Below are 27,676 nucleotides of genomic sequence, written 5' to 3'. Positions count from 1 at the left end.
CAGATGGAGCCACACGGGGAATCCTGTCCACATGCCCCTCGGGACAGAACTACAGAAACCAAACTGCATTAAAAAAAAGAAAAAAGAAAAAAAAAGAAGAAAACTGGGTTAAAAAACACCAACCAACCACACTAGGCCATTTCTGATCACCCTCCAGCCGCTCAGGACAGCGCTGTCACTCATCACAGCACATCTCCTGGTCACCGCTCACCGCGGTCCTAAAAGCGGCCCCGCCCCCGCCGTCCCCAGGAGCCGTTAGAACCAGCCAGGGCTCCCCGTCACCGGCGCCCCCACAGCCACAGTCACATCGCACGCCCGACCACAACCACAGTCACCTTCCTCAGTAGGTGGCTCCAGGCCAGGAGCTCCGGCCTCCCCATGCCCCATCCACGGCCCAGGAATTCGGGGCCACCGGCCGGGAGCCGCTGCTTGCACCCGGACCCAGGTCGTCTCAGCGCAACACCGAAAACGAGGATCGCAAAGCCAGCGGGAAATGACCCAGAGTTTGAAGTTCCTCAGCCGGCAGCTGCCTGAGAGAAACGAAATCCAAGCCAGACCAGCGCCGACGTTGATACAGCGCAGGGAAGAGGCGACCGAGGACCGCGCCGCTCCTCACCGGCCGCCCCGGAGACTCTTGGGAACGCAGGCCCACTCGCTAGTGCGCAGGCGCAGACGACTAATCCCGGCCGGGGGTGAACCTGGTGGGTTTTAGGGTCTCTGAGGAGGCCGAGAAGGAACTGGGTAGCCCCGACCGGGGAGAGCGGATTAAGTTAGCGGAACCGGATGGGAAGGCCGGAGAAGAAATCCCGAGACTGAGGCGGGCCTGGTGGTTCTGTGGAGGGAACCGGGACCGCGCGTGCAGCCGCTCACCGAGCAGTACGCGCAGGGCCTCGGGCGTGGTCCGTGGGCGTGACCGTGAGGATGACCGCGAGGGTGACCTGCAGCGAGCTCGGCGAAGGGGCCTTTTGCCAGTTTTGACCCCGAGGAAGCGCCGTCGCGGGGAGCGGGGTCGCGGGCGCTGCAGGGTGTGTGTCCCCTGTGCCTAACCTGCTGCGTTTGGGGTGCGTGCCTCTGGCTGTTGCAGCCGATTGTGTTTTGAGTCGCGTTCCTGCGTGAGGGTTCTTCTGCGTTTGTCTATTTTTAGATTAGGTGTGAGCCGTACTGGAGACTGCTTGGGAAATTGTAAGTTGGAAGTGATTTGTGAATGTGATGTGACTTTGCCTGGGATTGTGCAATGTGCTAACGTAGTGAATGATATGTGACTCTATGGGTTGGTGGTTTGCTAAAGAATGTGTGATTTAATATTCACATGCATATGATTGCAACCTCCGTTCTTCCTGATGGTTTTGTCACCATGATAATGTAAATGTTTGAATGATTTAGGAACTATGTATGACCACGTCTAGTTGGTTATATAAGATTTGATCTTTTGAATAGTAGTCTTTAAACCTGCCTCCAAAACTGTAATTAACTAGCAGTTTTGCAAGTAAAATAGAGCTGTAAATATTGGAAAGGAAAAGCCAAGATTTTTCGTAATTTCCAGGTGGTAAGATTGGCTACCTGGAAACACCTTGTTAACTAAAACCAGTATGTTGAAATGACTAGGGTTCCATGGGAAGCATGCAGGAAAAAACAGTTCTTACCCCTAACTCCTGTTACCCCTAACTTTCCCATGGGTGAGATTCCCTGCTTCCGGATAAAATCAATGGCAAAGTGAGTAGCTTCTTCAAGCATGCTAAAATAATAATAAGTATTTGGTACACTTTTAATCATAAGGCCAATCTCATTTTGGTTTTAAATAGTTCTTTTGCTAACTAAAATACTCACTGAAGCAGTCAATACTTAACTCTACATTTAGCAAAATATCCTCTCTGCTTGGAATCCTACAGACTGTAAAGAATACCCAATCAGTTTTCTTTTCTATTTCCATACATGTATTACTGAAAACTATTGTTCAATACTTAATCTTTTAAATAAACCATTAGTATGTTTATAATAATAAATAATATTTAATTTTAGTAACCCTGCTTCTTAATTAGCATGACAGGTGAATAAAGATACAAAGTACAAAAATAGGAAGTCCAAATATCCTCAAGTATATAAGGATATGTAATATATGATAAAGATGGCATTTCCTGTCAAATGAGGAAATGTAGATTATACAGTATGTGTTATTGATAAACATACAAAGAAAATCTTCACAAGGCTAAAATACTTTCATAATCATATGAGATTTAAATTATTTGCAACTTAAAATAGATAAACAATTAATTTCCTAAGTTTACAAACAAAAGATAATGTCAAGTAATTAGGAAATAAGACCCATGAGAAAAACAGACCTGCTGTAAGGAGATGCTCTTATTGAAAAGAAACAGGAAACATCTCTACAGTTATTAGAAGTTTGTTCTTACTCAAAATAAGAAATGTGTATATTAAGACTACAATAGAGACCTAATAGACAAAGATTAAAAAGTTGTCAGTTGTATTCATTAGGGCATGGGAAAGCCTTCACGTGACAGTGTAAACTGTCAGAAGGTCCACAGACAACAATTTGGAAATATAGAATAAATCTGTGCTCTGTGGGAGATGGAAGGTAGAACCGCAGAGGAGAAAACACAATGTTCCCTCTCTCCAGACCACAGCAGGTTCCCCAGAATCCATTCAACTTCACCAAGAGATGTTGTTCCTGGTGTTGGGGAGGGAGCAGGTTTGTCCATTTTCCCATTAAAAGGTATGCAGAGTGGGCAAGTGCTGAAACAGGGAACATTAAGGAAGATTAGACAGAGTTATTCTGGGGGGTCTCGGTCAAGTATGGTGTCACATAGCTTCCTACATTTCTCCTCCTTTGCCTTTTTAGGACCCTTCCTGCTCAAGAAGATCTCTGAAGAGAAGAGCCTTCTCTTACCAGTCTCAAAGCCATGTCTCAGGTGAGATGGTGTTTCCTCTCTTTTTGTCCTTTCTTTCAGGTAGATGAGCATTTGCTTTCCTGGCCTTAAGTTTCCTCCACGGTGGGATTTGCTACCATGAAACTGATCTCCAGTGAGGGCCCAGAGCAGGGTTAGATGAGCAAATGGTGTGGGGCACAATATTTGATGAGTATTCTTAGGGCTATGCCTTCCTAAATTTTGTACCCTCGGTGCCTCACTCTATTCCCAGCCCTGTTCCCAATTTCTCCATTCCAGTCAGATAAACTTAAGCCTTTCTGAAGTGTACCTTCTAGTCGTAGCCAGTATTTACATATAGACGGAGTGTGTCGTTCATCCTCTTTCTCAGTCTTCCCATAAAATTGCTCCTGGAACAAAACTGTGACATCTTGATTTAAATGGGAATATGATGTTTGAATGAATCTACCTTGCTTAGGCACACATTTGGGATTCAATCTGACTAGTCAAAGAGCAGTCATGGAAATATCCTGATTATCTCCACTAACCTCTATTTTATAACAATACAACAGGAGGTAGAATTAATAGATCATATTTGTTTGTGGGAAGATGTCCTGTTTTGTGAGATTTTCAAGATAAAGGTTTGATTGTAAACCTGTAACAGAAAACTGAGATTTTGTGTTTCTCTTCTAATTTTCCTATTTTATCCATGCCTACTAGCAATTCCTATAAATCACAGCTTGCCAGTAAAGACTTTTCCAGTATTCTAATACTATTATAGATTTGTTCTTTTTAGTTTCTTTTAATATTTTATATCCAAGTGCAGGCTATACCAATCTTGAAATATTCTAGCTTGTATCAAAGGTGGTACTTTATCCTGTTTTCATATCTTTCTTAAAACTATTGTTTTTTTCTGAATGCTAATTCAGTATCTTATAGGATCCTCTTCTCCATGCACAGTCATGTTTGCTCTGAAGGCTACATTTATCTGATTCTAGTGACTCTGAGATATTTCTCTCCATTCTAGACTTCTGTCCAGAGTGTCAGAAGCATATATTAAACCTCTGATAACTATCTCTGTCTGTGTGTCCTATAGACACCTCATATTAAACCCCATTTCCAGGGTTTACCTCACTACCAACTTTGGTCCAACCTATTCTTTTCTTCTGTTTCCCATTTCCATTTTGTGTTCCAGCACCCGCGCACTTGCCTATGTAAGTAACCCAAGGGCCAGGGTAGCTATTTGGCCTAACAGTTAAGATGCTCATGTGTCATATTGGAGCATATGAATTTGAGTCCCAGCTCCACTCCTGCTGCTAGTTGCTTGGTAATGCAGACCCTGGGAGGCAGCAGGTGATGGCTAGAGTGCAGTGCAATATTGGTATACAACCACCCATGTGGGAGATCTGGTTTGAGTTCTCTGGCCCAAATCCTGCTGTTGCAGGCATTTAGAAAGTGAACCAACAGATGGGAGCTCTATCCAGCCCTCTCTCTGCACCTCTCAAATAAATAAAAATTTTAGAAAATAGTAACTCCCGAGAGCCATGCCTCTTTTCCCACTCTACAACCAGTATATGCCCAATTCTGTTGCATTCCATCAAATAGAAATTAGTTGTCTTGTTAGTCCACTAATACCACCTTAATCTAGGAGGCACCTCCAGCAGTGGTTACATAGTTGTCTTTCCCATGGAACAAACCTTAAGCTTTCCCCAGTTTTCAAGAGTGCTGCATCTAAAGTACAAATTTTATCACATGTGTGTTGACTTAACATTTTTTCGTGTTCTTTCTGCTCCTTAAAGCAGCAGACCCAAAGTAGGGCAGGTAACACAGTAGAATGTATAAGACAGTGCATTGGAAGAAAAGAAAGTAATAACAGTTTATATTCAAAAGCAAGAAATACTTCACTGTGGATTTCCATGAATGCTTATTGATGACTTATAAATAAATAAAAATGCATTGAGAATGTGCTTAGTATATTTTAAGACCACTATTCTGTAGGGGAAAAAAAATCCAGTATTATTCCATGGTATGCACACTCTTTACTTTTCCTTCTTAGAGCCCAAAGACTATTTCCTAACATACTGTACCTTTTGCTATTTCTTGATATACTAACTGGTTTTTTTCTCCCCATGAATTTTTAAAAGCTGATGCCCTGTATTCCTACAAAACAAATTAATTGTGAGTACAAAACTTTTATGTCCTCAATGAAGCCTCAGAGTACAAAATAAAATTTGTCTTTGCTTTGTGATGCTTCTCATTTACACATTTCTGCAATACTCTATATATTCAGTGCATGTATTTACATGTATGCCTCTCTCTTAGCCTGTGACTGCTCATAAGCAGGGTTTAATTAACTTTGGTCTACCAGGCAACCAGTCACATTCAAGACAAATAGTGTGATCTTCATATATATTTTCAATATGAGATAATAAGTAAATACTGATGAATGTATTTTCAGAATTTTCTACAAAACACAAACTAAGAAAACCAATCTGACTACTGAATATTGTCAGAACTAGGTGTCCATTATCTAGTTCTCACCCATTTCCGATCACTTTAGGATGAACTAGAGTATGCCCTTACAGGGATCGGTATCATTCAAGGATGTGACTGTGGACTTCACCCAGGAGGAGTGGCAACAACTGGACCCTACTCAGAAGGCCCTCTACAGGGATGTGATGTTGGAAAATTATTGTCATTTCATCTCTGTGGGTAAGAAATACTCCTTGAATCTTTCTGTGGCATGCCTCTCCTTTCAAGGGTTCCTGAAGTACATAGAACTTTGAACTTCAGGGATTTAGAGTTGATGAATTCCTTTTTGTTAGCAGAAAATGTGATTATATTTTCACTTGCCTAGTGCAAGGTGTTAACTTTGATAAGGTGTTAATGTTTGCCTCATCTGCTACCTTAAAGCAATGTGTTTCTTTTTCTTTTTTAAAAAGCTTTATTTATTTTAAAGGCAGAGTTACAAAGAGAATGAGAGACAGAGAGCAAGACAGAGATCTTCCATCTGCTGGGTCAATCCTCAAATGGCCACAACGGCCAGAGTTGGCCCAGGCCAAAGCCAGGAGCTTCTTCTGGGTTTCCCACATGGGTAGCAGGGGCCCAAGCACTTGGGCCATCTTCTGCTGCTTTCCCAGGAGTATTAGCAGGGAGATGGATGGAAAATGGAGCAGCCAGGACTTGAACTGTGCCCAATATGGAATGTAGGCGTCACAGGCAGTGGCTTAACTTGTTACACCCCAATGCTGGCCTAAGCAATGTGTTTCTTTATTTCAATAGTTTTGAAGCTCAAACAGCACAGACCAAGTGTAATTTTTGTTATCAGGGTTTTACATGACCGAGCCCTATATGATCAGCAAGTTGGGACAAGAAGAGCTGTGGACAGAGAAAATTTTTCCAAGCCAGAGCCACCTAGGTGAGTCTGTACAGATAAAAGTCCAGTGAATCTTAAATCTCAGGTAATTTACTTTTTTGAATGTTTTTAGGGATCAATTTTTAAAAATTGTTGTAAAATATACATAATACAAAATTTACCATCTTAAACATTTTTAAAAATATAGTTCAGTGTCATTAAACAGTTCACACTGTTGTTCCGCAACCACCATCACCATCGTCCATCTCTGGAACTTTTCATTTGCAAAACTGAAACTTTGTACCCGTTGAACAGTAACTTCCCATTACCCACACACCTGAGTCCCTGGCAGTCATCATTCTACTTTCTGCCTCTGTGATTTTGACTACTATCAATAAATATTCCTGTAAGTTGAATTATATATATTTGTCCTTTTGGGGACTGTTTTATTTCACTTAACATAATGTACTCAAGGTTCATCTATGTTGAAACATGTATCAGAATTTCCTTCCTTTTTAAGGCTAATTTACAACCACAACCCATTGGTATGTATGTATTTATATACATAAAAGTATCATATTATTTCATATATATATATGTTATGCTTTGCTTATCTGTTCATCCATTGATGGACTTGGGTTGCTCCCATCTTTGGGTTACTATGAATAATGCTGCTATGAGCATGAATGTACAATATCAGTTTGAGCTCCTGCTTTCAGTTCTTTTGGATACACGCCCAGAAGCAGAACTGCTGGAGCATATGGTAACTATATGCTTCATTTTTGAGGACTCACCATAGTGTTTTTCATAGCAGCTGTACCATTTTCCCCTGATAGTGCTCAAGGATTCTAATTTCTGCACATTTTCACCAATACTTGTTATCTTCTATAGTTGATTAATTAGTAGCCATCCTATTGGGGATATATTGTTCAAGTCCTGAGATCTATACCTCTAATTGGTTGTCTTTCATACCTGTGACATCTAAATTGGAGCTTTGCATATCATTTCCCATGTAAACCTTGCCTGTATCTGCCTTGTGCTTACAAAGATGTCAGCTGGTATTACCTTGCCAAGAATCCATTGCACATTTTGTACATATCACCTACAGAGATCTTAAGTGTAAGAGTTCTTAAGAGTGGAACAGAAGTATAAACGCATGTATCCTACATACCACGTGTGCTTCCACTAACCCATTAAGTTCCGTTATACCTCCTCCAAGTCGGTCTCTCCCACTATGATAATCATTTTTGATTTTTACCAGCATAAATTAATTTATTCTTTTCTAGACCTTCTTCGTGTCTGCTTTCTTTCACTGTGCTTACTGTCTGATTTATACCTGTACTTGCATCCATAAGTAGTTATTTGAATTGTGGAATGGTATTCAGTTGCATGAATTCACCATTTCTTTTTGCCTCTCCTGCTGATAGACATTTGAGATGTTTCTAGTTTGGGGCTGTTATGAATAAAGTACTGTAAAAACTCATAAAAATCGTCTTGGGGACATAATATATTTCTTTCTCCTCCATAAACACCTGGCAGTGATATTGCTGACTCATAAGGCCGGTATACATTTAACTTGTTTAGAAATTGCCAGTTTTTGGCTGGCGCCACGGCTCACTAGGCTAATCCTCCACCTTGCGGCGCCAGCACACCGGGTTCTAGTCCCAGTCGGGGCGCCAGATTCTGTCCCGGTTGCCCCTCTTCCAGGCCAGCTCTCTGCTGTGGCCAGGGAGTGCAGTGGAGGATGGCCCAAGTCCTTGGGCCCTGCACCCCATGGGAGACCAGGAGAAGTACTTGGCTCCTGCCATCGGATCAGCGTGGTGCGCCGGCCGCAGCGGCCATTGGATGGTGAACCAACGCAAAGGAAGACCTTTCTCTCTGTCTCTCTCTCTCACTGTCCATTCTGCCTGTCAAAAAAAAAATTGCCAGTTTTTAAAAGTTATTTTACCATTTTAGGTTTTCACTAGCAGTATATAAGAATTTTGATTGCCCCACATTCTCTTTTCCATTTAACGTTACTAATATTTTCATTTTGGCTATTCTGGTAGTATATCTTTACAATTTTATGTAGATTTCTCTTAAAGTTAATGATGTTAATGTTTTTTATCTCAAAGTTGTCTATTCAACTATTTTGTCTATCTTTTACTGGGTATTATATATTTTTCTTGCAGTAGTAGGAAATTAATATATTCTGAATAGAAATATTTTGTTCTGTATAAATATATATTTCAAATATTTCCCCTAGCCTGTGACTTATCTATTCATTTTAATGTTGTCTTTTAATGAGGCAGAAGTTTTTAACTTTGATGAAGTACATTTTTTATAATTTTTGTCTTTTATAATTAGTTTTTGACTTCTCAAACAAATCTGTCTGTTCTAGGTTGTGATGATAGATCCCTGTATTTTCTTCTTAACAGTGTTATATATATTTTGCTGTCATTATTAGTTCTGTGGTTTATCTCATGTTAAGTTTTGTTTATGACGTGAGGAAGCGTTTGAGGGCTTATTTTCTTCCACATGGATATCAATTTGTTTCATCAAAGTTTGTTGAATTGCCTTTTTTTTTTTTTTAATTTGACAGGTAGAGTTAGACAGTGAGAGAGAAACAGAGAGAAAGGTCTTCCTTCCGTTGGTTTATTCCCCAAATGGCCGCTACGGCCGTGACTGCGCCGATCCAAAGCCAGGAGCCAGGTGCTTCCTCCTGGTCTCCCATGCGGGTGCAGGGCCCAAGCACTTGGGCCATCCTCCACTGCCCTCCCGGGCTACAGCAGAGAGCTGGACTGGAAGAGGAGCAACCGGGACTAGAACCCAGCACCCATGTGGGATGCCAGTGCCTCAGGCAGAGGATTAACCAAGTGAGCCAGGGTGCCAGCCCAAATTGAATTGCTTTGATGATCATATAAAAAATTGTTCATATTTGTGTTAATCTATTTTTGGATCTCTGTTCTTTCCTTTCATGCATTTTAAGTCATACTGCCAATACCATCTGGTCTCTGAATTTTGTAATCTGGTAATAAGTTCAGAAATCAAAGTAAGTCTTCTGAACTTATTCTTTTTAAAAATTGATTTGGCTATTCTAGGTTGTTTTATTTTCAACCACATTTTAGAAGCAATTTCTTGAATTTTTTGAATGAATGTTCTGGGATATTTATTGGCAAAAAAACAGTCTTAGCAACTTTGAGTCGTTTGGTCCATGACCATGCTATAGCTTTTCATTTCAATCCACTTCTCTTATTCTTGTGAGCAGTGTTTTCTTATTATTATTATAGAGGTTTTATACATTGTTCACTAAGTTTACCTCTAAGCTTTTAATATTTTTGATGCTATGATACATACTGGTATTTTTAGAATTTTTTTCCAGTTTGTTTGTATATACTAACTTTGATAATCATACTTCTGATTAACTAGGTTTTATTGTTCTTTAGGTATATTCCTTTAGATTTTCTACATATAAAACATGTCCTTTGGGGGAAAAATTTCACTTTTAAATTTCAAAACTTTAGTACTTTTCTTTTTTCTTAGCCTGGTATTCTAGGTAGGGCCTACTGTAATATTGTTGAATAGAAGTGGTGAGAGTGAACGTTCTTAGTTGTTCTCTAAATTTGGAAGAAAAAAAATTTAAATTTTGTCCTTAAGTCTAATACTAACTGTAGATTTTTCATCCATGCTTTTTTTCAGATTCTGGATATTCTCTTCTTTACATAATTTTCTGACAGTTTTAATTGTGAGTGGATATTGATTTTAACAAATACTTTTTTCTGCATTTATTGAGGTTATCCTGTTAGTCCTCTTTTTCAATCTGTAATTATGCTTATATTACATTGAATATTTGAATTTTAAATCCCTAAACTCCTAGAATGAACCTCACTTGGACAAAACACATTGTCTTTCTTAATGATTGTTGAAGTAGGTTTTCTAGTAAGCTTTTATGCATGATTTTACAAGGGGTATTGATCTGTAGTTTCTGTTAATGTCCTTTAAAAGTTTCTGTGTTAGAGTTATGTTAGCCATGTCAAACAAACTGGGGAGGGGATGCTTCCTCTTCATCTATTTTCTTATAATAGTTATATAAGATTATTATTATTGCTTCCTTAAATATTTGATAAAAATCATCCTTAAGCCATCTGGGCCTGCACTTTATTAATAAATCAGGATGTCTGCTTCCAGTGGGAAGTAATGAACTCTGGAATTATACCTCCATGAGAAACAATTAGAAGACTGAGCAAAATTATTTTTACATATTCAACAACAGGAATCACAGGCCTGGATTCCTGACAGAAGAGAAACAGATGAGATGAGCCCTACATTATTCCAAGATTTTATCTGAAGCCAACTTCCAGGTGATAATGCAGAGAGAAACATCTAAAAAGAACTTTGTCATTTATTTTAAATTCCCTGCTTATGGGCTGGCATTACTCATTGGGTTAAACTGCCACCTGCTACCTGTGACACCAGCATCTTATATGAGTGTCAGTTTGTGTTCCAGCTGCTCCATTTCTGATCCAGCTTACTGCTAATATGCCCAAGAAAGCAGCAGAAGATGGCCAAGTACTGGACTCCTGGGTCCCAGATAGTTTCAGGTTCCTGACTTTGGCCTCTACCATTGTGGCCATTTGGGGAGTAATTGTGGCCATTTGGGGAGTAATTCAGCAGACAGAAGTTCTATGTCTCTCCCTCTCTCTGTAACTCTGCCTTTCAAATAAATAAATATTTTAAAAAAAAAGATGTCACTTGGGGTGCTCACATCCCATTTCAGAATGCCTAGGTTTGAACCCCAACTCTGCTTCCAATTCCAGCTTCCTACTACTGTGCATCCCGAGAGGCAGAAGTGATGGTTCAAGTAGTTGGGTCACTGCCACCACATAGGAGACCTGGATTGAATTCCTCTGTCCTGACTGGCCTCACCTGGCCCTCACTGTTGTAGGCATCTAGGGAATGAACCAGCGGATGAGAAATCTGTATGTGTGTGTGTGTGTATGTGTGTCTTCTTAAATGACCACAGACATGATAATAGTTAACATAAAGCATAGGAAATATTCTAACACATAGTCATTATTTCTTAGGCAGATTACTTGAAAAATATTTTTAATATTTTTAATAATCCAAGAAATGGCCATTTTGACCAAATTATAGTTTTACAATGGTACTTACTGATATTCAACCTCATTTTCAAACCTCATAATAAATCCATTAAGTATTAGTCAGCTAGGCCACATAGGATAATAAGCTAAGCTATTTTCTTTTTTTTTTTTTAAAGAATTATTTTATTTTATTTGAAAGATAGAGATACAGAGAGAGGTAGAGCCAGAGAGAGAGAGGTCTTCCATTCCACTGGTTCACTCCCCAAATGACCGAAACAGCCAGAACTGAGCTGATCTGAAGCCAGGAGCCAGAAGCCTCTTCCAGGTCTCCCACATGGGTGCAGGGACCCAAGGACTTGGGCCATCTCCACTGCTTTCTCAGGCCACAGCAGAGAGCTGGATCAGAAGAGGAGCAGCTGGGACGAGAACCGGCGCCCATATGGGATGCTGGCTCCACAGGCTGGGGCTTTAACCCAATGCACCACAGCACTGGCCCCTAAGCTAAGCTATTTTCTTCTCTCTCTCTGTCTCTCCTTCACTTTCTCTCTTCCCCTGCGGAACGTTTATGGTGTTTTGTTTCCATCCAGGCACTACTGTAAAATAAAATCACTCTCTGTTTACTTAGCAAAAATTCATCCTTTATACTTTGTGTATTTTTCCATAACAAAAACACATACCATTTTCCTTGCATACTTTACAGGGATTATTTTCCTTTTCACCCTTATTTCTAATAGTTTTAATTAATATAATGATTCTAATTTTTGACCATTAGTCGCCTTTAACAGGGGAGGCTCGAGAAGTGGGTCGTTGTGAATAACCTGTAACATAGCAGCATTCTGTAGACCAGCACATGTCATGAATGTATCATCTCATACCTTTAATGTTTCCTCATAGTACACATTTTCTATATTTAGCAGAACCAAAGTTATATGTTTAGCCTTTTTTATTTTTATAAGAAGCCAAAAGTATATAAACTTAGACTTGTGTTCAACGGTTAAGGTTTCAATAGTTTCTCTTATGGAGAAATTATAGATGAATATTGCCTAACTTAGCATGACTCTAAGGTTTCAGGTTACCAAGAAGATTTGGAAACTAATTTATTTGAGAGGTGGAATTACAGAGAGAGAGGGGGAGAGACAGAGAGAGAGGTCTTCCATCCACTGGTTCACTCCCCAAATGGCTGCAACGGCCAGAGCTGAGAAGATCCAGAACTAGGAGCCAGGAGCTTCCTCCGGGTCTCCCATTTGGCTGCAGGGACCCGAGGACGTGGACTGTCTTCTACTGCTTTCCTAGGCCATAGCAGAGAGCTGGATCGGAAGTGGAACAGCCGGGACGAGAACTGGCGCTCATATGGGATGCCAGTACTGCAAGCAGAAGCTTGACCCACTTCGCCACAGCGCCAGCCTCCCTGGAAACTATTTTTTAGGCAGATAATTATGAAATAATTATTGTTGAAAAGTTCATTCATAAAACTTTTTCTCCACTTATATCAACTTAACACATGTAGTCTTAATTGTGCTTGGATTACTCATGAAAATTTCATATGATATTACATAAATCTAGTCATCATCTCAAGTTATTAACTGATTTTATAACAGATGTGTGTTAGGCAAGTAAAAGATAACAAAATGAATATATGGAGCTTTTTGTTGTACTGCTATTCTTGACATATATGAAATAATGGCTCAATTCATTTTTACTACATGTTTACTTGTACATTTGTCCTTAGGTTGAGTTTATAATTTTTATAATCTTTTTTTAAAAAAGATTTATTTATTTGAAAGGCAGAGAAAGAGAGAAGGAGAGAGCTTATTCTGCTGGCTCACTCCCCACATGGTAGGGGCTGGGCCAGGCCGAAGCCAGGAGCCTGGAACTCCATCGAGGTCTCCCACTTGGGTGCCGGGGCCCACATATTTGGGCCATCTTCTGCTGCTTTCCCAGGCACATTAGCGCAGACTTGGACTGAAAACAGAGCCGCTAGGACTCAAATCTGCCCTCTGATATGGGATGTTGGCATCACAGTGGTGGCTTAATCTGTGGCTGTTTAACCCTCTATGCCATAACATTGGCCCCAATTTTTATAATCTTAAACAACCAATAAATATAATGTTAGACTATTTGATTAGGAAAGCCAAGACATTTGGGTTAATTACTGTATTGGGATTTTAGGAATATTTATATAAACACTCATTTATTTCTAATATCATTTGAATATAATTATAGAATTATTTTATAAATCTGGTAATATGTATAAGTAAGAAAATAACATATATACATAAAATACATACATAGACAGAAACAAGGTCTTATACCTTCTAAAAAACTATGTTTATTTATTTGAAAGGCAGAGCAACAGAAATCCATGTGCTGGTTCACATTCCAGATGGCTGCAACAGTTATGGTTAGGCCAGGCCAAAGCCAGGAGCTAGGAACTCCATCTGGGTCTTCCATGTGGGTGATGGGGGCCCGAGTACTCAGGCCATCATCTGCTGCCTTCTCAGGCGCATAAGTAGGAAACTGGGTTGGAAGCAGAGCAATCAGGACTGAAACTGGCACTGCAATATGGAATGCCAGTGTCACAAGCCATAGCTTAACCTGCTGTGCCAAACACTAGCCCCCATATGACTTTTACTCTAAAATTTTAGCCAAGAATCAGTAAAACTTAATAATATACTATCATCTTTGCTTCACTTTATAATAGAATTTTTTATCTGAATTGTATTTCTGATGGGTGGAACAAGTGAAGGTTACCTGTTTGATATGAAAGCCAATGCTTTTTATTGCTGTGAAGGAGGTTTTTAAGATTTTCATTTGCCTTATTATATGGTCTTATGGAATCTGAATTAAATTTTAGGTGATTGAGGAGATGTCTAGTAACTGTCTAGATGTCTCCAGAACCCATCTGTGGGTGAAATATTCCCTTTCCTGGTAGCCCTTTTTTCCTTCTCAGCCAGTTAGTTTTGGGATCCCTTGAGTTCTTTGGACATAAATTCCAAGTGACTGGAGGGGCTGGAGTAGGAAGAGGAGGGTCTGGTAGGGTGAGGTCGATGGGGGGAATGGAGGAAGGAGGAGTTGGACACAGGATGTTTCGAAGGATTCCAGGGAACATGGAGGGTGGTGAGACGAGGAGGGAGGGGCAGGAACAACGGCAAGGGAGAGGCCTTAGAGGAGCAAGTTGGTGAAATCATAAGTTCCCCAAATAAGGGCACTGAAATCCCACAGTATGCTTAATAAAGGCAAGCCCACAAAAAAGAAAGGTGACAGAATGGTAGAGCCTGTATCTGCTGGGAGCATATATCATCAACTGCAAGTTCCCATGGGAGAAACAAGATCAAACAGAGCAGAGGCCTCACAGAGTCAAGAATTTCCTAGCCCAGGGTGTCAGGAAGTCAAATTTGCTCAAATGAAAGAGACAGGAAGACAGACTTCAAAGCAGATACCTTTCAGAGAAGCCTGGGTCTCTAATCCAGATGCTGTTTGCCTGGGACTCTAACCCAACCTCTTACAGAGACATCTAGGGCTCTAGTCTAGCTTTTTTTTTTTTTTTTTTTTTTTTTTTTTTTTTTTTTTGACAGGCAGAGTGGACAGTGAGAGAGAGAGACAGAGAGAAAGGTCTTCCCTTGCCGTTGTTTTACCCTCCAATGGCCACCGCGGCTGGCGCGCTGCGGCCGGCGCACCGCGCTGATCCGATGGCAGGAGCCAGGAGCCAGGTGCTTTTCCTGGTCTCCCATGGGGTGCAGCGCCCAAGCACCTGGGCCATCCTCCACTGCACTCCCTGGCCACAGCAGAGAGCTGGCCTGGAAGAGGGGCAACCGGGACAGAATCCGGCGCCCCAACCGGGACTAGAACCCGGTGTGCCGGCGCCGCAAGGCGGAGGATTAGCCTAGTGAGCCGCGGCGCCGGCCTAGCTTTTCTTTGTTTGGCCCTCTAAGCCAATCTGTAGAGTATACTCAGGCTGTTCGTATCAAACTCTTCCCTTACCAGCTTCAGTGTGTTTGTCCAGAGAAATAGCCAGAACTCTGACTCACCAATGGATCCCTGATCAGTCAGGAATGAAGACAGAGGCTTCAAAGGTATACACTGGGGGTTCTCAGTGAGGGCTCTCAGAGTCTAATGATCAGTCTGTTCCTTCACAAGTCAATGGCACATTCTTTGAAGTGACAGTCTCACTTTGTTCATTTTCAAGCAAATGGCCACCAGATACTATGTATGAATAATACTCAGTGTTTTTCTGCTATTAAGAGCATCCTTAGATGAAACTTGTTTTTCTGATTATGTGGCAGTTAGAAATGCACTGATAGATTGGTGCCAGATCTTTGATTTATGGTAATATGCCAGGATTTTACCTAGTACACTAATCCTATTCCTATTGTAAATTTCCTATATATTATGATGTTTTGACATCTTTTTCTTGGCGGGGGTGGGGGTAGGGAGAAGGTCTTGCTGCCTGAGAAGAGGTACCTCAGAGCTGGCAATTTGTTAACAGTGAACAATGTATCAATGAGCCCACCTTTATTATACAAACCAACCAATCCCAAGTTCATACCCCCTTCTTTCCCCAGCTCTCACACACCAAACCAATGTCTTCTCTGCCCTAAACCACCTGGAACGAGATACCAGACCACTAGAGAGCACTCCTGTGCCTGTAGCATGCTGCCACTCTTCAGACTGGCCAGTCCCAAGCTCTGCCCTGCCTTGCCTTTCCCCTAAAAACTCCAACAAAGGTTCTTTAGGCTTTCCCCTTTTTCCTGACTAAAATCCGTGCTTCCTTAAGTGGCCTTGTATAGCATGGCACGCACCCTCTTCCTGAGAAAGGTAAATAATAAAAATTCCTTTTTTAAAAAAATTTTTATTTGACAGGTAGAGTTATAGACAGTGAGAGAGAAACAGAGAGAGGTCTTCCTTCCGTTGGTTCACTCCCCTAATGGCCGCTACGGCCGGCGCGTTACACTGATCCAAAGCCAGGAGCCGGGTGCTTCCTCCTGGTCTCCCAACAAAAATTCTTGTAACAGCACTGGCTGCTTTGTGTTGTCACCCAATCATCTCCGTAAATTAAAGCCCCATGGCTACAACTGAGACACCCACCATTGGTTTTGCCCCACTGGCACAAATATAAACCATACAAAAATGACATGAAGTGTTGTTATTAATAAAAATAGTTTTGACCTTGCACATACCCCCTACCTTGTCCAATATAAGGGCCTTGAGTATTTATAACTAACACCTTTGGAACTGATGATTTAAATCTTTCTTGTTTTTCTTCACTTTCTTTAGAATTTCAGTCCTTTATCTTCCTTCTATTATTATATTCTATTTAAACAATCTTCAAAAAAGTTCATGTAAAATGTGTATTATGAAAAAACTATGTGGATTTCAAAATTTTTATGCCAAAATGAATTTATATTTTAGTGTATGTGCTGCTGAAGTGAGCACATGAATTTATATTTTAATTCTATTTTTCCACAAGCTTTTAGAAGCGCACTCCTAAGCATTCCTGAATTTATCCCCAAATCAAAAGGAAATCATGGTCTAATTTTTTTTATCTTAGTTTTTCTTTTCTTTTCTTTGTTTATGGTGATACACCTTCTACCTGTTTCCTGTACCCAGTTTCACCTTTCATTCTCACCATGAGGCCAACAGTCCGATTTCCCAGTCCCGTTGCCTTGGGACAAAGTGATATTTCAGAATCGCTGTCTTTCCGGGAAGCTCTGTGCTGCATGCCATAGTGCTTCGCATCACCCCTGACATCCCCCCACCTCGATTCGCCTCCTGGGTCCCTCAGTGCCTTTTCACATCTTGGTTGCTTTTCTTCCTTTTATCTGCGTTTCCTGCTAATGTATTTGTTGAATAAATGAATCTTATTTCACTGGACTCTCATTGATGCCTTTCTGATGAGTCTTTAAAGGATCCTTTTTCATTCTCAGCTCTTATGTATAAAAGTCCTACAAGCTGTAAAAATCTGATCCATTCTCAAGGTGCAGTGTCCCTGTTTTATGTGAATGGCTTTTGAATAAACACTTCAACCCATTTATTTCACTTCAATGTGCCTAAAAAAAAAAGTGACTATCAGTCATCTTATTCTGTTGAATCAGGAATAACAGTCAATAAATAAAACCTTTTTTTAATTAAAAAAAAATTTTTTTTGACGGGCAGAGTGGACAGTGAGAGAGAGACAGAGAGAAAAGGCTTCCTTTTGCTGTTGGTTCACCCTCCAGTGGCCACCGCTGCTGGTGCACCACGCTGATCCGATGGCAGGAGCCAGGTGCTTCTCCTGGTCTCCCATGGGGTGCAGGGCCCAAGCACTTGGGCCATCCTCCACTGCACTCCCTGGCCACAGCAGAGAGCTGGCCTGGAAGAGGGGCAACCGGGACAAATCCGGCGCCCTGACCAGGACCGCAAGGCGGAGGATTAGCCTAGTGAGCCGCGGCGCCGGCCAATAAAACCATTGTTAAAAGGGTAGGCATTGGACATAGCAGTTAAGGCGCTGCATGCATGGGATGCTCACATCCCAGATCTGAGTGCCTGGGTTTGAGCCCCAACCATTTATTCCCAATGCCAGCTTCCTGCAAATGTGCGTTCTCGGAGGCAGCAGGTGATTGATCTAGAAGTAGATCAGTCACTCTACCACCCACCTGAGAGACCCAGATTGAGGTCCCAGCTCCTAATTGGCTTAGCTAACCCTGGCTGTTCCAGGCATTAGTGAAGTAAGCCAATAGATAGTCATTTTCTCTGTCTCTTCCTCTCCCCTACCCTTTCAAATAAATTAAAAAAAATTTTTTTAAATAGTCATTTTCTTTACTGTTAGTTGTTTCTTTATTCTTTTTTCCCCATAATCTTATTTATTTATCCTCATTTGTTTACATATTATTTTTCCCCCTAATCAGTCCTGGTTGTATGAAATTGATTCCATGATCTCTCCTGTACTTTCTTAATGATCTTGTCACAGTTTGTGTTACATGTAATCTAATTCTGAAACACCCCTCATGTTTTCATTTGCCACTGACATCTTTCAAAATGAGAGCCATGTTATTTCAGATGTGGACTGGTATAATTACTGCTCGAATTTGCCAAGATTATCTTCAGTTCTTTCAGTTTATACTCTCAATATGCTAAAATGGTACCACATATTATATGAAATTTAAGCCCCTCCTTTTAAAAAACAACTTATTTGAAAGAGCAGAAGGGGGGTGGGTAGAAAGAGAGAGAGAGTATCTTCCATCCACTGGTTTACTCTCCAAATGGCTGCAACTGCTGGGACTAGGTCAGGCTGAAGCCAGGAGCCCAGAACTCCATCTGGGTCTCCCCCATGAGTCTGGGGTCCAAGCATGAGGGCCATCATCTGCTGCTTTCCCAGGTGCATTAGCAGGGAACTGAATTGGAAGCAGAGCAGCCAGGATTCAATATGGGATGGATTTGTTTGGATTTCACTTTAATGTGCCTAAAAAAAATGTGACTATCAGTCATCTTATCCTGTTGAATCAGGAATAACAGTCAATAAATAAAACCGTTTTTAAAAGGGTAGGCATTGGACATAGCAGTTAAGGCACTGCATGCATGGGATGCTCACATCCCAAATCTGAGTGCCTGGGTTTGAGCCCCAGCTATTTATATATATATTCATATATATATTCCATATAGGTTTTATTCCTCTCCACTGGACCTTTCATTATATGACAGATTAGATGCTACACATACAAAAATTTGCTTATGCGTATTTTTCTTCATTTTAACAATGTACATTGTAGCAGTATTTATGTTTTATATGTCTATCATGAGGTAATTTATTCTGGACTTTCTGTAGAAAGAAAGCAAGATAGGTTGTTCCACCGTGGGTTGTCTGTGTATACATCAGATTTATAGCCTTTATGTGAAGACTTACAGTGTTGTTAATTTTATTTTTTCTAGGTGAAGATGGGAAAGCTGAAGATGCTTTAGTGAAATTCAAAGAATACCAAGACAGACTTTCTAGATCGGTGATATTCATCAACCACAAAAAACTAGTTAAGGAGAAAAGTAATATTTGTGGGAAAACACTTACTGTAGGCAAGAACCATATTATTTCAAAAACACTTTGTGAATATAAACCTGATAGAAAGGTTTTTAAAAATACTTCAGAATTAGTCATTAGAAATATAAACCCCATAAGAGATAAAGTTGGTGAGAGTAATGGATGGGAGAAATCACTCCTCAATACTAAACACGAGAAAATTAATCCTGCTCCTGCGGTGAATCTCCACAGACAGACAGAAAGGGATCTCAGGGGTAAACAAGCGCTTACTCAACAGAAGGTTCAAACCTCAGAGCCACAGCTCAAACATAATGAATGTGAAAAATCCTTCCTTATGAAAGAAGTGTTATTTACACATCCTAGAGTTCACAAAGGAGAAAGACCCTTTGAATGCAATAAAGATGGCATGGCCTTCCTAGAAAAGCCAAATCTTGGCATCCATCCACATCCTCTTACGGAAAAGAAGCCCTCCGCATACAACAAATACGGGAAACTCCTCTGCAGAAAATCTGTTTTTATTATGCATCAGAGATCTCAGACGGAAGAGAAACCCTTTCAGTGTCCTTACTGTGGGAATAGCTTTAGAAGGAAGTCGTACCTCATTGAACACCAGCGAATTCACACAGGGGAGAAACCTTATGTTTGCAATCAGTGCGGAAAGGCCTTCCGTCAGAAGACAGCCCTCACTCTTCATGAAAAAACACACATAGAGGGGAAACCCTACATTTGTATCGATTGTGGGAAGTCCTTCCGACAGAAGGCAACCCTCACTAGACATCACAAAACACACACAGGGGAGAAAGCCTATGAATGTACTCAGTGTGGAAGTGCCTTTAGAAAGAAGTCATACCTCATTGATCATCAGAGAACTCACACAGGGGAGAAACCATACCAGTGCAATGAGTGTGGGAAGGCATTTATCCAGAAGACAACTCTCACTGTCCATCAAAGAACTCACACAGGAGAGAAGCCCTATATTTGTAATGTATGTGGGAAATCCTTCTGCCAAAAGACAACACTCACTCTCCATCAGAGAATTCACACAGGGGAAAAACCTTATATTTGTAATGAATGTGGGAAGTCCTTCCGCCAGAAGGCAATTCTCACTGTTCATCACAGAATCCATACAGGAGAGAAATCCAATGGATGTCCACAGTGTGGGAAAGCCTTTAGTAGGAAATCAAACCTCATTCGCCATCAGAAAACTCACACAGGAGAGAAACCATATGAATGTAAAGAATGTGGGAAGTTCTTCAGCTGTAAGTCAAACCTCATTGTCCATCAGAAAACACACAAAGTAGACACCTTGGGAATTCAGTAAGTGATGTGACTTTTTTTTATAAAAACGTTTTAAGTCATAGCTAACACATGTTGCTTGCAAGTGTAATAATATTCAACAGTTTAAGGTACTAAATACTGCAGAACTCACCTACTGTTTGCTACCCAATAAACACACACACACATGATGTTACTAGATAAATAAAAGGACAAAGCACATTGAAAAATAAAAGCCAACAACTTTTATTAGATTCAGCAAACTAAACTCTCCAGGGTCAAATTGCTATAAACCTTTAAAGTTGCTTATTTCCCATTTTAATACACACTTTCTGTGAACCTGTAATAAACAGTTGGCCAACTGGCAGTTGTCCGTGGACTACACTGTGAATAGAAGTGCTTTAAAAGGATATGTGAAGTGTATTTCTTATTGCAAATATGGAAAAAACTTAGTTGTTACCTCCTCAAAGTTAACCACAGTTCTAACATTAAAATTAGCTTTTGTATATGATAAAACTTTATATGAATTGATTATATATCATGTATTCACATATGACTTATTTCATTTATCATTATGTGTAATAATAAGTGTGTGTGGTAAAGGTTCATTTTATTTTTATTCTGTATAGAATTATATGAGTGTGTCACAATTTATACATTCTACTTGTGATGAACTTTTACATTGTTTACAGTTGAGGGTCATGATAAATACTGCTTCCGAGAACATATTTGTCTTTTGGTGTGCATGTGTGTTCTTCTCTCGTGTTTATAGTTAAGGAGTGGGATTGCTGGGTCTGAAGGCAGATTATGTTCATCAGCTTTGGTTTATGCTGGCAAACAACTCAGAGCTTTCACCAGCATGAGATAATTTACTTTGAAGGGGAACAACTATGAATATTATCAATATTGTGGTGGTTCAAACCAGAGAATTAATGCTGTATGGAAGCTCTGTCAATGTTATTGTGAAAACTGGAGTTATGGAGATAATGCATATAGAAAGGGCTTCTAGCTACAGCCCAAATCTTAGTATATAATCACACAAATATAATAAATATCAGGTTGTCTTTTGCCACAGTTAATGCCTTACTTGAAATCAGAAAGTTGTACAAAGAGACAGACATTTGGCCTAGTGGTTAAGAAACCCATGTCCCATATTGGTGTCTTTGGATTCAATACCCAGCTCAGCACCTGACTCCCAAATTCCTGCTAATGAGACTCTGGGAGGCAGAATGATGGCTCAAGTAGCTGGGCTCCTGCCACTCCTGGGAATCCTGGGTGGAGTTCCCATCTCTTTAGTCTGAGCCAGTCACAGCCATTGCAGGCATTTGAGGAATAGACCACTAGATTTCTCTCTTCTCTCCCCCTCTTAAGTAACTTAATGAAACTTTTTTTAAAGACCTGTATAACAGAAACAAACAGTAAATTAAAATTCATACCAGAGAAAGAGAAGAATCCAGCATTCCCTTTCTCAACATCAGAGAATTCCAACTGCAGAAAAATCCCATGAGAATATTGAAGGTGGAGCTGGGTGGAAGGCAGCAGCTTTTACCCATGACCTGTACCTCAGTGGTCATACAGAAATGCTGAAAGCTTGTAGCCAGAGCCGGCACTGTGGCGTAGTAGGTTAAGCCTCTGCTTGCAGTGCTGGAATCCCATATGGGTGCCAGTTCGAGTCCGGGCTGCTCTACTTCCAGTCCAGCTTCCTGCTAATGGCCTAGGAGAGAAGCCGCTTGGGCCCTTGCACCCTCGTGGGAGACCCAGAAGAAGCTCCTGGCTCTTGGCTTTGGATCAGCTCAGCTCTAGCCATTGAGGCCATTTGGGGAGTGAATCAGCGGATGTAAGACCTCTCTCTCTCTCTCTCTCTCTGTCTCTCCCTGTCTGTAACTCTTCTCTCAAATAAATAAATACATTTTAAAATAAAATTTTTAAAAATCTTATAGCCATCATCAAATCTTACACAACAGGGAAGTCACTTTGGATGGAAATGTTTCCAATGAAATGATGGTAAGAATGACTTTAACTATATCTCCCTCCTTATGGAACATCAGAAAGAACCCCTAAGAAAGGAAGCTTATGAAGAAAACAAATGAGGCTTGGGACTTCTAACTGTAGAAAACTAGCCTCTGTGAAAGAAGTCCAACCATATACACACTATAATGCTAGAGAGTATTTGTGTAGCCGCCCTGATCAACACCTCCAGCTAAGTTTCCAGCCGTTCACCACCATCAGCGGCCAGCCACGTGAGTGAGCCCTCCTGGACATAGGTCATGTACTCCAGATGACTGGAACCCCTGCTGACAAATAGCTAGAACCACAGAAGACACCCCAAGGGGAAACTGCCCAGCTGAGGCCTTCCTAAACTCCTGACCCACACTTTTACACTTTTTATTAAACTTGTTTGATTAAAACAAAGGTAAAAGTGATTTTTATATATAACATAATATGTGTGTGTGTATATATATGATAAAAGTATAAATATTTGTATTCCAGGGTCATTAAGAAAAGGTTATTTGGGTATGAATAAAAAGTAGATCCAAAATATAATTGAAGATTTGGCTGTATTTTGGGTTTGCCATTGTGTATCTTAATTATGCCTCAGTTGAGGGAGTCCATATATCTTCTTTCTCATTTTTGGGCTGTAAATTATATGTGTCAATTGGGCTAGCTTTTTTTTTTTTTTAAGATTATTTTATTTATTTGAAAGACAGAGTTACAGAGAGAGGTAGAGACAGGGAGAGAGGTCTTCCTTCTGCTGGTTCACTACCCAGATGGCTGCAACAACCAGAGCTGTGCTGATCCAAAGCCAGGAGCCAGGAGCTTCTTCCGGGTCTCCAACACAGGTGCAGGGGTCTAAGGACTTGGGCCATCTTCTACTGCTTTCCCAGGCCACAGCAGAGAGCTGGGTTGGAAGAGGAGCAGCCGGGACTAGAACTGGCACCCATAGGGGATGCTGGCACTTCAGGCCAGGGCTTTAACCCACTGCGCCACAGTGCCGGCCTGGGCTAGCTTTACCTGCAAACACACACTTCCAAATGTTGCAAAAAAGAAAACCAGCCCAAACGATGTATGAATAATGCAGAGTAAAGCAAGCATATCTTTAAAATATTCTGTGCAGAGTAATTTCTCATGAAGTCCCATGAACTAAGGTGCAAAGAGAAATAAATACATGGAATCCAGTGAAGATAAGTACAACCATGCCCCTATAGGAAGAACTCTGTATTCTTTCTCAATTAAGTTTGGCAGCTCTGAGGAGAAAACATGGAGTTTAGACTCCAAGTCTAGTCACAACTAAATATGTACAATGAGATAGGAGTCATTGTGCAGATTCAAATTTTATAGACCTAACCTCAAGGTCACAGGACGTGTCCAAAGATGTCTTCAGTTCAAAAGATGAACAGGACAAAAGATGCAGTGTGGACTGCATACCCATGTAATGCTTACATTTAAAAGCAAAGAATGTAGGATGAGCCAAAGAAAGGGTAGCTAATAATTGGGAAGTCTGAGAATCATCCAGAGGCGAGATCCCAGTGTCCTCACTCAAAACAGACTGTGCTGTCTCTGGAATGAACTGTTAAGATCCATAGGAAACTTGGCTTTAGGATTCTCAAGGCAGAAGATCTGTGGAAGAGTTCTCTGTTCACTTGTTAAATAGTCGAGCCTTAGGGTAGGCTATGTAACCAGTTGCGTAAGTTGGAGACCATCAGTAAACAAACTGGTTGTGGGAGGTATCAGATGTTAAACAGTACTTCCTATATCTCAATGCCCTCATCTTAACCAAGATTCAAAGTCAGATATCTAAGCATCATACATTGTTCAGAGCGTTTCAGTCCTACTGTTAATCAACTCCATAATATAAGCATAGTTTTCACAACAAATATGTGCTTTCTAATAAGTTGTATAAACAAGAATGTGCACTGTGTGAACCTTTCTTTTAAATCAATGCTTAGGTTCTTCTATTAATTTCTGGTGCAGCAGTACAGCTAGGCTTGCAATGGCCTGCCTCAGAAGTAATACGCAATGGCAAAAAACACAGATCTGAACACAGGGTTCCAACATTAATTTGGGATGTTCTACCATCTGAGAGTCATCAATTTATAATCTTGGGCTTTTGAAAGCCCTACGTAGGTGACAGTACCAAGGCTGGTGAAGATGTGGAGCAACTAGAACTCTCTCACATTGCTTATGGGAAAGCAAAATGGTCAAGTCACTCAGGAAGACAAATTGTTAAGCATACACTTCCCCTATGACCCAGAAATTTCACTTTTAAGTACTTATCCTAGAGAAATGAAAAATTATTTTCACACAAGAACCTATACGTGAGAGTTTACAGTATCACTTGTAATCACCAAAACCTATAAATGACCCAAGTGTTCTTCAGTGGGTAAACGCAAATGTTGTGGTACATGCACAAAATGAGATATTATTCAGCATTAAAAATAATGAACTTAACACACGCAACAACATGGATGAACTTCAAATGAGTTATGCGGAAGGAAAGAACCCAGTGCAAAAAGTTACTTGTTAAATGATACATAACATGACTGTTCTGGAAAAGGCAAAAATGTAAGAAGAGAACAGATCAGCTCTTGCCAAGTGGGGAGGGGGAAGGCTTGAATACAGAGGGTCCACGAGGAAATTCTTTGAGGTATTGGAATTGTTTTATGCCCTGTCTTTGGTCATAGATGCAAGAATCTATGCATTGCCGGCGCCGCGGCTCAATAGGCTAATCCTCCACCCAGCGGCGCCGGCACACCGGGTTCTAGTCCCGGTCGGGGCGCCAGATTCTGTCCTGGTTGCTCCTCTACCAGGCCAGCTCTCTGCTGTGGCCCGGGAGTGCAGTGGAGGATGGCCCAAGTGCTTGGGCCCTGCACCCCATGGGAGACCAGGATAAGCGCCTGGCTCCTGCCTTCAGATTAGCGCGGTGCTCCGGCCGCAGCGCGCCCGCCGCGGCGGCCATTGGAGGGTGAACCAACGGCAAAGGAAGACCTTTCTCTCTGTCTCTCTCTCTCTCACTATCCACTCTGTCTGTCAAAAAAATAAATAAATAAAAATAAAAAATAAAAAAAGAATCTATGCATGTATAAAAAATAGAAGTATACACATACAAAGTGAACTATTTGCAAATTTAAAAAAAATAAATAAAAACTCTAGGTCTGTTCTCATCTCCATCGTCAGCAGGACCTCCTGATGTGTGCCCTTCAGAAAGTCTTTGGATTCACACCTCAATTTTATGTCCAGTAGCCCCCCTACCCCCCAACACACACTAACACCTACTGGCCATGCCCACATGATATAATACTTGTTCCTCAAATCAACTTAAGCACAACACAAGGAACACATTGCACTTCACCCATTTTTGTAACTTTCAGATGACTAGCAGGCTTCATTTCTGGGTTGTAGAGCACACTTAAGGAAGATGTAACACAGACTCTGTGTTCTGTGGGGCATTCACCAACAGAATTAACAATGGCTCACTGAGCTGCTAATCTATACACAGCAGGGGGCCGGCGCCATGGCACAGGTTAATCTTCCGCCTGTGGCGCCAGCATCCCATGTGGGCACCGATTCTAGTCCCAGCTACCCCTCTTCCAGTCCAGTTCTCTGCTGTGGCCTAGGAAAGCAGTAGAAGATGGCCCAAGTGCTTGGGCCCCTGCACCCACGTGGGAAACCAGTTAGAAACACCTGACTCCTGGCTTCAGATTGGCACAGCTCCAGCCACTGCGGCCATTTGTGGGGTGAACCAAGGAAGGAAGACCTTTCTGTCTGTCTCTCTCACTGTCTCTAACTCTGTCAAATAAATAAAACAGATTGAAAAGTCTGAGAGCCAGGCCTCCTTGCAAGGAGTCAGCGGCTTCGGGGGTGTGTGACGCTCTGGTCGGGTGAATCCACAGAACACAGACACCACCCATCCCCCTCCTTCGCGGCGCCCCTCCCCATCCCACACCCTGGCTCCGGTTTGTAAACTCCCTCCTCCAGCGCCTCCCCTCCGGCTTCCTCTGGAGCCCTCCCTGCACCTCAAGTCTCCAAGGTGGAGGCCCATGCCCGCCCCGGGGACCAGGACACCCGCGTGAGGAGAGGGCGTGGGGGGGGTCCCAGAAGCCGAGCCCCGAGGGCGGCGGGGGAAGGGCGGGAGCCAGGTCCAGGGTTCCCCGCGAGGGCCCTAACCTAGGGCAGACGTGGGCTGGGGTGTGCGGGGCACCGACACACCTGCCTACGTGCTCCAGTCAGGAACGCACACCTAGTACGGGACAGCTCGCAGCAAACGCCCTCCGGGGTCGTCGGGAACAGCGCACGCGCCCCCTTCTGAAGCGACCCCCACCCGCACTCCAGCCTCCCGCCTGCACCGACCCGGGCCCGACCGTCCGTGCGCGGGCCGCTCGCTCACCTGGAGCACCAGGACCTGGAGCATCTTCGCCGCGCCTCTGGCCCGCTCGCCCTGGACGACGCGCCCGGCGGCGGGCGTGGCGGGCGTGGCGAGCCGCGCTGCCCCTGCCGCCGCCCCGGGGGCGGCCCCTGCCATCGCGCCGGACGCCTCAGGCCTCTGCGGGGGCCGCGCCCACCAGCTCGACGGGGACTCCAGCTTCCTGCCCTGGACGCCCCCCGCCTGCAGGCCGGCCGCCACGCCCCCCAGTGCCGCGCCTCGTCTTCCCACCCGACGCCGCCGCCGCGGGCGCGCTCTGGGCTCCTCGTGGGCTCCACACCGCGCCCCCGGCCTCTCGTAATGGCGCCCGCCCCCGCGCCGGCCTCCAGGCGTCCAGAAGCCACGTGGGCGCCCAACGGCCCCGGACAACGGCCGGCCTTGCGCAGCCTTCCTGGGCCGCGGGGCGCCCGGGGGCTTGGGGACCTGGGCTGGCCTCCCCGCCGGGAGCGCGCGGGGCCTGCTGGGCTGTCCACCCCCAGCGTCCAGCGGGCCGCGCTCCCCAGGTCTCTGTGCGGGGCTTGCTTGTCTTAGCGGAAGTGTGCACGACCCCGTCCTCTGAGTGGGCCGGGGTCTGCAGCTCCTGTGACTGAAGCAGCCACCAGAGTTCTCACTTGGAAGGCACTGTCCCTGCACCCAGAAGAAGCTCCTGGCTTC

General features: G+C 42.5%; 1 protein-coding gene across 21 annotated transcripts; it reads left to right on the top strand.

The window, feature by feature from the left end:
- Positions 1-226: 226 nt before the first annotated feature.
- On the top strand, positions 227-21,329 carry LOC100357785 (uncharacterized). 21 transcript variants are annotated; one of them, XM_089319282.1, is made up of 6 exons: positions 569-701; positions 2,858-2,927; positions 5,443-5,594; positions 6,211-6,300; positions 9,916-9,961; positions 19,224-21,329. In XM_089319282.1, the coding sequence occupies exons 2-6, from the start codon at positions 2,919-2,921 to the stop codon at positions 19,251-19,253; spliced, it is 327 nt and encodes a 108-aa protein (XP_089175408.1). In that variant the 5' UTR covers positions 569-701; positions 2,858-2,918; the 3' UTR covers positions 19,254-21,329. The 21 variants fall into 21 exon arrangements, with proteins under 21 accessions (XP_069918435.1, XP_089175408.1, XP_089175402.1 ...); XM_089319276.1 differs by lacking the exon at positions 9,916-9,961 and adding an exon at positions 5,027-5,060 and having other exon boundaries at positions 597-701; XM_070062338.2 differs by lacking the exon at positions 9,916-9,961 and adding an exon at positions 5,027-5,060 and having other exon boundaries at positions 598-701; positions 5,468-5,594.
- Positions 21,330-27,676: the final 6,347 nt, after the last annotated feature.

This window comes from Oryctolagus cuniculus, chromosome 18, assembly GCF_051225735.1.
Source record: "Oryctolagus cuniculus isolate XC-2025 breed Fujian yellow rabbit chromosome 18, ASM5122573v1, whole genome shotgun sequence".
NCBI classification, from domain to species: domain Eukaryota; kingdom Metazoa; phylum Chordata; class Mammalia; order Lagomorpha; family Leporidae; genus Oryctolagus; species Oryctolagus cuniculus.
The sequence above is the reverse complement of the archived record's forward strand: the minus strand, read 5'-3'. Positions and strand labels throughout refer to the sequence as shown.

Bases quoted from the DNA above. Each gene is read 5' to 3' on its own strand.
- LOC100357785 (XM_070062330.2), top strand. From the start codon at position 5,456: ATGCCCTTACAGGGATCGGTATCATTCAAGGATGTGACTGTGGACTTC. The intron at 5,595-6,210 runs GTAAGAAATACT...TTTTGTTATCAG, and splicing joins TTGTCATTTCATCTCTGTGG to GGTTTTACATGACCGAGCCC. The intron at 6,301-19,223 runs GTGAGTCTGTAC...TATTTTTTCTAG, and splicing joins TCCAAGCCAGAGCCACCTAG to GTGAAGATGGGAAAGCTGAA.